Source organism: Arachis hypogaea, chromosome 19 (genome assembly GCF_003086295.3).
Source record: "Arachis hypogaea cultivar Tifrunner chromosome 19, arahy.Tifrunner.gnm2.J5K5, whole genome shotgun sequence".
Lineage (NCBI taxonomy): Eukaryota > Viridiplantae > Streptophyta > Magnoliopsida > Fabales > Fabaceae > Arachis > Arachis hypogaea.
The window spans coordinates 98,211,425-98,223,475 of NC_092054.1; the positions used below are offsets into that span (position 1 = coordinate 98,211,425).

Here is a 12,051-nt window from a genome sequence, read left to right on the forward strand (position 1 = left end):
ATGTGAGATGAACAACTGTGATTTAAAGAAAAAAAATGTTGCAATACATAGCAATCACTCCGTTAGAATCTTTACTACATCAGGTAAAACACATACATAAATCAAACACATAGTAATATTACACAAAAATTCTAAAACAAATAATGTTATATGTATATTTTCATTCATATATCTATGTAAATCGAATTTATTGAATTCGAATTAGATCTTCTAAAACTAAATCGAATTAAACATATTCGAATTAATAGTATTTTATATATCCACATAAATCGAATTCATTGAATTCGATTTATCCATTATAGTGCTAAATTGAATCTAGTTGATTCGATTTATTAGTACATTAAATATATATAAATCGAATCTAGTTTATTCGATTTACTACTGCATAGCACATATATAGTAAATCGAATCTGCTTGATTCGATTTACTACCTGTATAGATTATTGACATTTACTACTTTTAAGTTAATTGTTATTAACTTTAAAATATAAATTTCAATAAGGAAAACATAAATGTCAATAAGAAAATACACCCATTTGAATTCAAATAAAAAAAAAAAAAAATCAAAACGAATAAGAATAGAAATTTAACTTTTTTGTTTTAATTCAAATTCCAAAAGATCTATATTTTTATAAACTTATGAATTTAAAACGAAACAATAAATAATTTTTAAAAATTTTGCTAAAAATCATCTTTTGACTCATTAGCATCTAAAGAATCATTATCGAGACTTTTGATGATGAAAAAGTTAATATAAAATATAGCCTTCTGAAGTACTATAGGAGTTAAAATTTGAACTTTTTGTCAGAGTCAGAAGTAATAAATAGTTATACATTATAAAATGACCAACTATATTTATACAATATGTAATTTGAGAAATAATTAAAATACTATATTAATTAAATTATCATTTCAAATGAAATTAAGTATAGAATGTATTGTTTTGGTGCATTTAATTATCATTTTCCAAATTAAATGATAATTTAATTAATATAGTATTTTAATTATTTCTCAAATTACATATTATATAAATATAGTTAGTCATTTTATAATGTATAACTATCTGTCACTTTTGATTGTGAAAAAATTCAAGTTTTAACTCTTATTCAAATGTCTTGGTAATAATTCTTTGGATGCTAATGAGTCAAAGGATGATTTTTAATAAATTTTTAAAAATTATTTATTGTTCCGTTTTAAATTAACAAATTTATAAAAATGTAGATTTTTTTAGAGTTCAAACTAAAACACAAAAGTTGAATTTCTATTCTTATTCGTTTTGATTTTTTTGATATTTTATTTAAATTCAAATGGTAGTATTTTCTTATTGACATTTATGATAAATAAACAATTAATTTTACAGTAATAAATATCAATAATCTGTACAGGTAGTAAATCAAATCAAATAAATTCGATTTATATATATATATAGCGTATTAGTAATAAATCGAATCAAAGTATTATAATGAATAATTTAAATTTAATGAATTTGATTTATGTTGATATATGAAATACTACCAATTTAAATCTGTTTAATTTGATTTAGTACTAAAAAGACAAATTTAAATTCAATGAATTCGATTTATATATAAATAAAAATATACATATAACATTATTTATTTTAAAATTTTTGTATAATATTAATATGTGTTTGGTTTATGCATATATTTTACCCTAATAATTCACAACGTTTGAGTTTTTACTTCAATGGTGCCAAGTTACTTACAATTTCGTAGACTAGACTAGAAGGTGGGCCTACTCAGTTGTCTGATAGTTGATGATGGATCTGCATGACTGTATGGATTGCTGGGTCGTTTGTCCCCTTTCTCCCCCACTTGATTCTTAACAGTTACTCTAATATTTAACACAGAAAGCTACTTGTATATATTGGAAAACGTGTTCCAAAAATACAATTTAAAACTATTATAAGTAGCATGTTTGAGTAGAAAATATAAATTAATTATAAATTTATAAATTTTTATGTATTAAATGTGTTAAAATAATTAAATTTCTTTTATTTTTAAATCACTATTCTTCAGACAATTTATTTAAGTATTAGATGGAACGGATGTATATCTCATGAAATTTTAAATATGTGTTAATAGAAATGAATATTATTATTTAATAGTATTTAATAAAATTCTCTTTAGTGGTTAGTACTATTCAATGGAATGAATAATCACATAAATAGAATAATATTTGGGCCGTTGGTTCCCTCAATTTAATAAAATTCAAGAGCCACATAATTAAGCCCACACCACAATCAACAAAATATTTTCTTATATAATTTGTGCTAACACGAATAGTAAGTGATGATTCATTACTGTCCTCAAAGTGCAAAAATTTCCTTCGCATATTCAGCATATTCATAAGAATCCCATGACGTCCATGGCCCCACAAAACTATCATCTTGAGGCTCGTATGATGAAATCTGTCAGTCTCTGCCACGTGTCACCATATCGTAGGCAGAGATAGTAGGCACTAGGCACCCTTCAGCTACAAATGCAACACCAGAGGTCTTTGTTAATGGCAGCCACCAACACACTTACACACACACTCAATAGTCATCACTCTTCCCTTACCGGTAAATAACACTAACCGTTTTTTCTTTTTATTTTTTTTTCCCTTTAAAAATTTGTTCGAATGATTCAAAGTACACATCATCACTGGATCCAGATTTTTCGCCTCACTGTCGCCTACTTTTTAGGGTTCTTGCATTTTAGCTTATTATAAGACTCAAATCTAATTGTTTAATTCAGCAACTTGCATAACTTGATTCATGCCAAGCTTTTCTCTAATTTGTGTATTCTTTAGTGTATAGTCTTACATACGCTATAGAACTCACGGTACTTATAATCACTGTTATAGAGCTGGCTTCACTTTATTGATGCTCTGCTCATGTAAGGCCATGATTTAGTTTGATTTCTGGGCTTTACTACTCTTCCCTCTGTTCTGCAATATCTGTTATTCGGAAATTTACAACTTTTATGACACTTTTTTTTAATGTATCGAATTTTCAAAGTGATTATTATGGAACAGAGGGAGTATTAATAAGTTATCTGAAATTTTCATTCATATCCTTGAAACTAGGCAAATTTTGCCATCAAATGCTTGAATAGAAAATCATTAACCTGTGATTTCTAAGTAGATCCTTGATAATGCATGAGAAGTTTCGTTGGGTAGTTTTGTGGAACTAATCCAATATTTGATGTAATCAAGTTAGTTTACATTTTTATGGTTAAATTGTATCTTTCAAATCTTTGTTGATTAGAAATGGTTTTGGCGTGTGACATGCAGAAGAAGGGGCTATTGAGCTGCTTTTATATTTTGAGGGACAAAGATAAATAAGCTATGGCAACTGTGACAGCCCCTTATGTGGTGTCAAGAACCGGGTGCCTCAACCACCATGGAAGCGCTAGAACCGAGGCGAAGGCGGGATCACCACTGGTGAGCCTGAACAGCCAGGGAATGACCTATGATGGGTTGAAATCCATGAACAAGCTCAACATGAAGACCACACATGCAACAAATATCTCTGTCTCCGTGAGGAGCAAGAAGAGTGGCAGTGACAGGAGTGTGGGGAAGATTGTGTGTGAAACTGGGATGACCTTTCTCTTTGTGAGTGCTGAGGTTGGACCTTGGAGCAAAACTGGAGGACTTGGTGATGTTCTTGGTGCGCTTCCCCCAAGATTGGCTGTAAGTGAATTGATTGGTTTCTTCTGTTTTTACTTTTTAGTCCATCAATTTCCATTTTTCTTTTGTCAATGTCACGTTTTGTAACATCCTTTTATCAATATATTTGGATACTAAAGATTTTAATAATGACAGATTATAAAGAGGATGGAGGCATCAACTATTCTCCGTGTATTCACATGGACATAAATTTTAACTATTGTTTATACGGCATAATATTTGGCTGTAACCTTGAACAATCTTGGCTTTAATGGAGAATATTTGTAAAAGTCTAGAGAAATAAAAAAATATATATATATATGAAAGATGATCTAAGAGTGCTATGAGAAGCTTTCTTCACTTTAATTATTATATATGATATCTGATTAGCTTTGTTCAAATTGATTCAGGCAAATGGGCACCGTGTTATGACAGTGTCTCCCCGTTATGACCAATACAAGGATGCATGGGACACTAGTGTTCTGGTGGAGGTAAACTTACTTGTTCTTGGTATGTATCTACAAGTTAAGGATCTAGGAGATTATCCCTTGTAACTAATAATGTTCTTGTTTTCCTATTTTGTGACGAAAGATCAAAGTTGGTGACAGAGTGGAAACTGTCCGTTACTTCCACTGCTTCAAGCGAGGAGTCGATCGCGTTTTTGTGGATCATCCAGTTTTCCTTGAGAAGGTTAACTTCTTTTCTTTCTAAGGCATCAACCATCCCATAGAACTTATAGGATTGAATTAAACCCAGGCTTGAATTTATATCTTAAACTGATTTCTTTTACATTTGGAATTTGAAAGGTATGGGGCAAGACGCAGTCAAAACTATATGGTCCTAAGGCCGGAGAAGATTATGCAGATAACCAGTTTAGATTCAGCTTGTTGTGCCTGGTAGCTTATTTTCTTAACACCTGCTTCCTATAGTTTACCCTGTATAAATAATCTTTGTTAAATAATCAACTACTTTATGGTGAATTTTAGATGACATTGTCAATGTTTTAACAATTTTCAGGCTGCACTTGAGGCTCCAAGGGTTTTGAACCTAAACAGCAACCCATATTTTTCAGGACCATATGGTATTCATCTTTCATCTCAAATCTTCAAATAGGGGGCGGGGGGAATGATTGAGTAAATGTTTACAAATTTTTTTTTCCCCTGTATTCTGGCAGGCGAAGATGTAGTCTTTATCGCCAATGATTGGCACACTGCTCTTCTTCCTTGCTACTTGAAATCAATGTACAAGTCCAGGGGAATTTACATGAATGCAAAGGTGAGCATTGGAATAATTGTTTTGCATGTCTGCTTTCATCATTCTCAGGAAGCTGATTTTTATTCGTTCATTCATGGCAGGTTGCATTTTGTATTCATAACATAGCCTACCAGGGAAGATTTGCCTTTGCAGACTTCCCTCTTCTCGGTTTACCTGATGAATTCAGGAGCTCCTTTGACTTTATGGATGGGTATGATACCATTATCTCTTCTTTGGTGCTTGTACATTTGACTAATCTATTGTGATTCAATATTCATATTTCTTTTTGCTTTTCTCAGGTACGATAAGCCTGTGAAGGGAAGGAAAATCAATTGGATGAAGGCTGGAATAATAGAATCAGACAGGGTTGTAACTGTGAGTCCATACTATGCCCAGGAACTTGTTTCTGGAGAGGACAGAGGCGTCGAATTGGACACCATAATTCGTTCAGTTGGCATCACCGGTATAAGAAATGGTATGGACCATCGGGAGTGGAGTCCAAAAACCGATAGATTTATTAGCATACATTATGATGCAACGACTGTAAGTGCTACCTTCTCTGTGAAATGTGCTTTTCTCTTATTAACTTTGACCACAAAAATCCTTATTAGAAAGTTATGTTCTTAGGTCACCGAGGCAAAATGCCTTCTGAAACAAGCCCTTCAAGCAGAGTGTGGCTTGCCTGTTGACAGCAATATCCCTGTCATAGGGTTCATTGGTAGGCTAGAAGAGCAGAAAGGTTCAGATATTCTCTTTGAAGCCATCTCAAAGTTCATCCATCTTGATGTTCAGATAATAGTTCTTGTAAGCTTCATGGTTCCACTGTTTTTTTTTTTTTTTTTTCTCTTTTCCCTCTGAATCTTCATTACTTGTTACCCCTAGCTAAGCAAAATTGCGCTGATGAGTGGTGTGTGTTTTTTTTCTTTAGGGAACCGGCAAAAAGTACATGGAGAAGCAAATTGAACAGTTGGAGGAACTCTATCCTGAGAAGGCAAGAGGGATAGCGAAATTCAATACTCCTTTGGCCCACAAGATCATCGCTGGGGCGGACTTTATAGTGATCCCAAGTAGATTTGAGCCATGTGGTCTTGTTCAGTTGCATGCCATGCCTTACGGAACGGTATAGTGTTTTCTTTTTTCCCCCTAATTTTACTTGGAAAAATTACAAGCCAATTTTAATTGTCGAGTTTTACATGCCTTGCTTGATTCTAGACCTTGATATGTTCAATGCCGATATTTTTGTTTCATTGTCTAAGGCATTAATTCTGCTGCGACATTGCAACAGGTTCCGATAGTTTCCTCAACTGGAGGACTTGTTGACACCGTGATAGAAGGATATACTGGATTCCATGCTGGAGCATTCAGTGTTGAGGTATAAAGATGTATACAAATACCCTTGTTTCATTTTGATTTGATAGAGGAGTTAACTAAAGATTGATAACTTGCGTTTGTTCTTCAGTGTGATGCTGTTGACCCAGCTGATGTGGAAAAGTTAACTTCTACCGTCATTAGAGCCCTTACAACCTTCGGTACCCCGGTCTGGAAAGAGATAGTCCAGAACTGCATGGCCCAAGACTTCTCATGGAAGGTAATAGCACACACCACGCAGCATGTAACTTAAACTATTTCTCTTTAAAATTTAAACTATTCCGTAAGAATTGCGAATAATTTTTTTTATATAATATGTCCTTTTACACAAGTGACAGGCCCATCCTACCATTTTTCAAAATTTCAACTTTTATTCAGAAAAATGGAGAGTAACAATGATTGAATTCTAGACCTATTTGTTATTAAAAGTTTTGATGGCATGACATGAAAATCATCCCTCCCGAAAGCTTAAGTTGTTAGACAAGCCAAGGCAAGGGAATGATCTCATGCTATTTACTTATAGCACGCTTGTTTAGATATAAAACATAAACGGAAAAATAAAGTTCCACTAATCATTAGGATGATTGATTATGTTGCAGGAACCAGCAAAACTATGGGAAAAGATGCTGTTGAGCCTTGGCGTTGCTGGCAGTGAACCTGGAATTGAAGGAGAGGAGATTGCTCCTCTCGCAAAGGAAAACCTACCCACCCCTTGAACACCGTCCCTAATAGATAGATAATAAATATATTTCCTTAGTTCACAAAGTAATGGCCATGGCCAAGAAATTTATGTAATGCTTGGCCTGCATTATGGTTTAATTTGTAGGTATAGCCATCAGCTCATAAAATTATCAACTGGGTTCCAAGGGATCCGGTAGTTTTATATTGGAACTTGAGTGTAAAGTTCTTTTTGCAAGCAATTTATAAAACTAAGTAACTAACATAAACTTCATCTCGAAAAATAAAAAGGGTTAAAACAAAAAGACACTAACTTATATCCAACATGAGCAACAGAGTAAGGTGTGTAAACTCTATCAATTAAACTTGAAGCACCTGACTCTTGGGTAATGATGTACTCTATTAGTGTATAAACTATTAGTAGATAGGCTTCATAGAGAAGCATGCCATATCTGTTTTCTTATATATTCTTTTGCCATTGGTTTTGCACTTTATGTAATTTCAAAGTTCAGATTCAGATTACTGCAAAGTAAATGCTCTTATAATGACATCTTCACATGAAGATGACATTGCGAACCGTTAGATCGTTCAATGCAAATCTAAATTGTTGTTTGCATGCATCAAGTTTTACCAATGGAAAATATTGTGTATTATGTTAATATTGTATTCGTATGATGTGACTCTGAGATATTGTATCAACTTATACATTTTCTATCATCTATTGTTGTATCAGGTGGCTTCATCATTTGAAATGTGGTTTATATTTTATTCCATAATAAATGATATCTGAGTTAATATGATATTTATGAGTGTATAACACTGATGTAGGCCCTTGTGGGTTTATTGATATAATAATTTTCACATCTAATACATGTAATAAGATATGAATATTAGTATGTTTTTCATCCACATGTTTGGAGAAAGTAAATATTTGACATTATTATTTATTATTAATAATTTTGAAAAGGGGAGAGATAGTTATGTGTGGAAGGGATCATATTAAAAAATAATTTCAACTGTGTTGTTTTTTTGGTTTATGGTGCTCATATTAAAGAGAAAAAATTTGTTATGTGGGAGGAGTTGAGCTATACTGCTAAATTGTGTTAGGTCTCTTGTTGTTTTATAGGAGACTTTAATGAGATTGTAAACGTTGAGGAAAGAAAAGATACTACTAGCCTAACAGCATCTGCTGAAGACTTCAAAGATTGGATACAAGATATAAACTTGTTGGACTTACTGCTTAATGACCGTAATTTTACGTGGTTCAGAGGTCGTTCCTGCAGTCGGATTGATAGAGTTCTGGTTAGTCTGGAATGGGTTGAGGAGTTCCCTGAGATTCGCTTAAGAGGAGGACCGAGGGGCTTGTCAGATCACTGCTCGATGATAGTGGAAGATTCAAGGTTGAGAGATGGACCTAGACCGTTTAGAAGCCTAGACTCATGGTTTACACATGAAGATTTTTTCAGAATGGTAAAAGAGGAATAGAGGGGGCTAGGGGAGCTACAATTCATAAATAAATTGAAGGCCTTGACAATTCCTTTGGGGAGATGGCATAGAGACAATTTTGGAGACATGGATAACAAAATTACGAAATTTGAGGAAGAGATCAAGAAGATAGATAACATGGTAAGCAATGGAGTATATCCCGGAACGGTGGAGGCAAGAAGAAAGGCGTTAGTGACTTTTTGTGAGAAGTGGTATGTGAGAAAAGAATTACCCTGGAAATAGATAGCTTCAACAAGAAGGAGGAACAACAGGATTGATGCACTGGTAATTAATGGAAGGTTGGTAAGAAATCAAGTAAGAATAAAAATTGCTATTAGAGAGTTCTACAAGAAATTATATCATCAGGAGGAGCCTCTTATGGTGGGTTTTAGGGATGGTCTGGTGGGTATGATATCTGAAGAGGATGCTACAGCTTTGAGGTGTTGCCGTCGGTTGAGGAGATTAAAGATGCAGTATGGGACTGTGAATCTTCTAGGGCACCAGGAAGTGATGGGTACAACATGAATTTTATTAAAAAGTGTTGGGACGAGATTGGGGTTGAGTTCACAGCAGCTGTGGTGGGGTTCTTTCAGACTTCTAAGTTATCGACTGATACTAATATAACTTGGGTTGCTTTGGCACCAAAGTTTATTGGGGCTAAGGAGATCAAGGACCTTCGACCAATTAGCATGGTGAGTTGTGTGTATAAGGTGATTTCTAAGGTGTTGGTAAGGAGAATGAGAGCAGTTATACCAGGCCTGGTTGGAGAGACTCAGAGTGCATTTGTTAAGGATAAAAAACTATATGACGGAGCACTTATTGCTTGTGAAACTGTACATTGGCTTCAAATAAGAAAAAAGTAAGCGGCAATAATCAAACTGGACTTTCAAAAAGCATATGATAGAGTCAAGTGGATTTTTGTAGATATTATCCTACAGAAGATAGGTTTTGGGTAAAGGTGGAGGGACGGAATATGTTATGGAGTGTGTCAGCACAACCTCTAAGTCAGTGTTGATAAATGGTTCACCAACGAAGCCGTATAGGATGAAAAAAGGTTTGAGATAATGTGATCCTCTATCTCCATTCTTGTTTGTACTTGTTGTCGACGTCTTACATAGAATAATTGGAAAAGCAGTTAGAAATGGCTGGATAACCCCATTATTCGTTGGGAGAGATAATATTGAATTGTCATATCTTCAATTTGCTGATGACACTGTGTTGTTCTATCCACCAGAGGAGGAGACCAATAAGTATTACAAGAGGCTTCTACGATGCTTTGAGTTGATGTCGGGCTTAAGTATCAATTTTGACAAGTCTAGTTTGATCACAATCAATTGTGAACAACAGTGGGTTCGAAGTATGTGGAGCTTTCTTGGGTGCAAGGAAGCTACCCTTCCAGTCAGATACCTTGGAATCCCTCTAGGAGCTAACCCGAGGATGGTTAAGACTTGGAAGCCAATTATAGACAAAGTGGAGGAGAAGCTCAGCTTATGGAAATCTAAGGTACTGAACAAAGCCGAGAAGTTGGTGCTCATCAAAGCAGTACTAAACAACTTGCCAGTATATTACTTAAGCTTATATAAGATGCCGAAGGCTGTTATGGAGAAACTTATTTCATTACAGAGAAGGTTCTTGTGGAGTAAGGAGGATGGAAGGAATGGTATGGCTTTGGTTAGTTGGAAAGTGGTCCAAGCTCCAAAAAAGTTGGGTGGGTTAGGTGTCGGAGATGCGATGATTCATAACACAACACTTCTATTTAAGTGGTGGTGGAGGTTCTCAAAGGAGGAGTATCCATTGTGGAAGAAGGTGGTATACTCTTGTTACAATCTCTCTCCTAATGCGCTATTATCAACCCAGACGTTACCTACTAAAGGGGGTCCATAGAAGGACATATGTCAGCTACAGATAAAGGAGAAACATATAAGAGATAAGATGATAACTGGCTTGTCCATAGAGATTGGTGATGGAAGAAGAACTCATTTTTGGGAAGATGTTTGGCTAAGTTGTGCCCTCTAAAGGATAGGTTTCCAAGGCTCTTCTCAGTTTCAATCCAAAAAGAATCAGTCATAGAGGTGTGTGGCTTTTAGGATGAGTTAGAGTGGATTTGAAACTTCTAATGGAGGCAGGAGCTTTTTCAATAGAAGTTGGAACTTGTAAACCAGTTACACGAGACTCTAAGGCCGATAAAACTAGCTATTGACAGAGAGGATAGAGTAGTTTGGAAGTTTGACAGACAAGGTGTATTTTCTACTAACTTTTTTGTGTAAGTGTTGCAGGCAGAAACACTTGCAGATAACGTGACAAGTTATAGTTTTACTAAGACTATATGAAGAGGGTTTGTTCCTCCAAAAGTTGAGCTGTTTGCATAGTTTGTCTTGATAGGTAGGGTGAATACAAAGAAAAGATTGGGTCGTTTTGGAATTATAAATCCGAGTGATAATGTGTGTATTTTGTGTAATAAGAATGTTGAATATGTTCATCACTTGTTTCTTGGCTGTGACTTTACTTGACAGGTGTGATGCGCTTAGTTATCTGATGTTAGCAGACAATGGTCCTTCCCGAGTACTTTGAAGGAACACTTTTTAAATTGGATAGGTGAAACTTTTAGTAAGGAGAAGCGTAAGAAATGGTTCATAATTTTCTTCGCGGTAGTTTGGAACATCTGGTTGGAAAGGAATGTGAGATTGTTTTAAAATAAAGTAAAATATGTAGAGAAAATCATCAATATGACTCTTCTTAACCACAAAGAGTGAAGGTTTGGGATTCTTTTTGTTGTTGATGATAATGCTGAAAATAACATTAAAATAAATTATTAGATGTTTAAAATAAGTATTATTTTATTGTTTTACAGACTTGTTCACTCTATTTTTGTGTTGAGCTTCTTTGTTTTAAAAGAAAAAATTTTAAAAAAAATAAAATTGTAAAAGTGATAATGTATGTAATTATACAAAAGGAATTAGTAATAAACTAATCATTACTTTTGTTAATTATTAGTATATTCAAGTGCTTGAACTTTAACAAATTGGAATAAAAAGTCAACCCAAAAAATAAGTAGTTACTTAAAATGTTTTTACTAAGTCAAGAGTATTGTAATTCTTATTACATTAACCGTACATTTACTATATTTATATAAATAATATGAATTTATAAAAACAATTTATTATTTGAATTGATCAAATTTTTTTATAATATAATACTTATATTTCCAATTTTTTGCTAGAGTGCATTAACATTATTTCTTTTCCATAAAATTAATGTAAATGTGAAATATTAAAATGAATTGAAGGATTTTTTTAAAAAATAAAATAAAAAATAATTATTTTTTTATTTTTAATTTTTTAACTTTAATTTTTTAAATACGATTTTTTATGTTTTAGATTTAAGGTGAGTTCGCTGTACTCGCCAAAGAACTCTATATTTTTAATAGAGTTCGCTACTTCACTTCAATTTTTTTCAAAGCCCACGAAACTCAAATTTTTAAGCTATTATCTATCTAAGAGTACATAGAGTACACAAAAATACATCGAACATGACTTCTTTAATATTGTTGGCTGGAATGGCAACCATTATCATCGTTTCTAGAAATTCACAGATACA

General features: G+C 33.6%; 2 protein-coding genes across 4 annotated transcripts; both read left to right on the forward strand.

The window, feature by feature from the left end:
• Positions 1-2,214: 2,214 nt before the first annotated feature.
• Positions 2,215-7,238, forward strand: LOC112775088 (granule-bound starch synthase 1, chloroplastic/amyloplastic). 3 transcript variants are annotated; one of them, XM_025818555.3, is made up of 14 exons: positions 2,215-2,581; positions 3,295-3,693; positions 4,080-4,160; positions 4,261-4,359; positions 4,476-4,565; positions 4,687-4,750; positions 4,844-4,944; positions 5,025-5,134; positions 5,223-5,466; positions 5,551-5,727; positions 5,852-6,043; positions 6,209-6,295; positions 6,383-6,511; positions 6,891-7,238. In XM_025818555.3, exons 2-14 carry the CDS (start codon positions 3,349-3,351, stop codon positions 7,005-7,007), a joined length of 1,836 nt encoding a protein of 611 aa, XP_025674340.1. In that variant the 5' UTR covers positions 2,215-2,581; positions 3,295-3,348; the 3' UTR covers positions 7,008-7,238. The 3 variants fall into 3 exon arrangements, with proteins under 3 accessions (XP_025674340.1, XP_025674342.1, XP_025674341.1); XM_025818557.3 differs by having other exon boundaries at positions 2,526-2,705; XM_025818556.3 differs by having other exon boundaries at positions 2,529-2,897.
• A 275-nt stretch (positions 7,239-7,513) lies between these two features.
• On the forward strand, positions 7,514-10,338 carry LOC112778545 (uncharacterized). The gene is made up of 4 exons (XM_025822852.1): positions 7,514-7,547; positions 8,096-8,369; positions 8,876-9,313; positions 9,573-10,338. Exons 1-4 carry the CDS (start codon positions 7,514-7,516, stop codon positions 10,336-10,338), a joined length of 1,512 nt encoding a protein of 503 aa, XP_025678637.1.
• Positions 10,339-12,051: the final 1,713 nt, after the last annotated feature.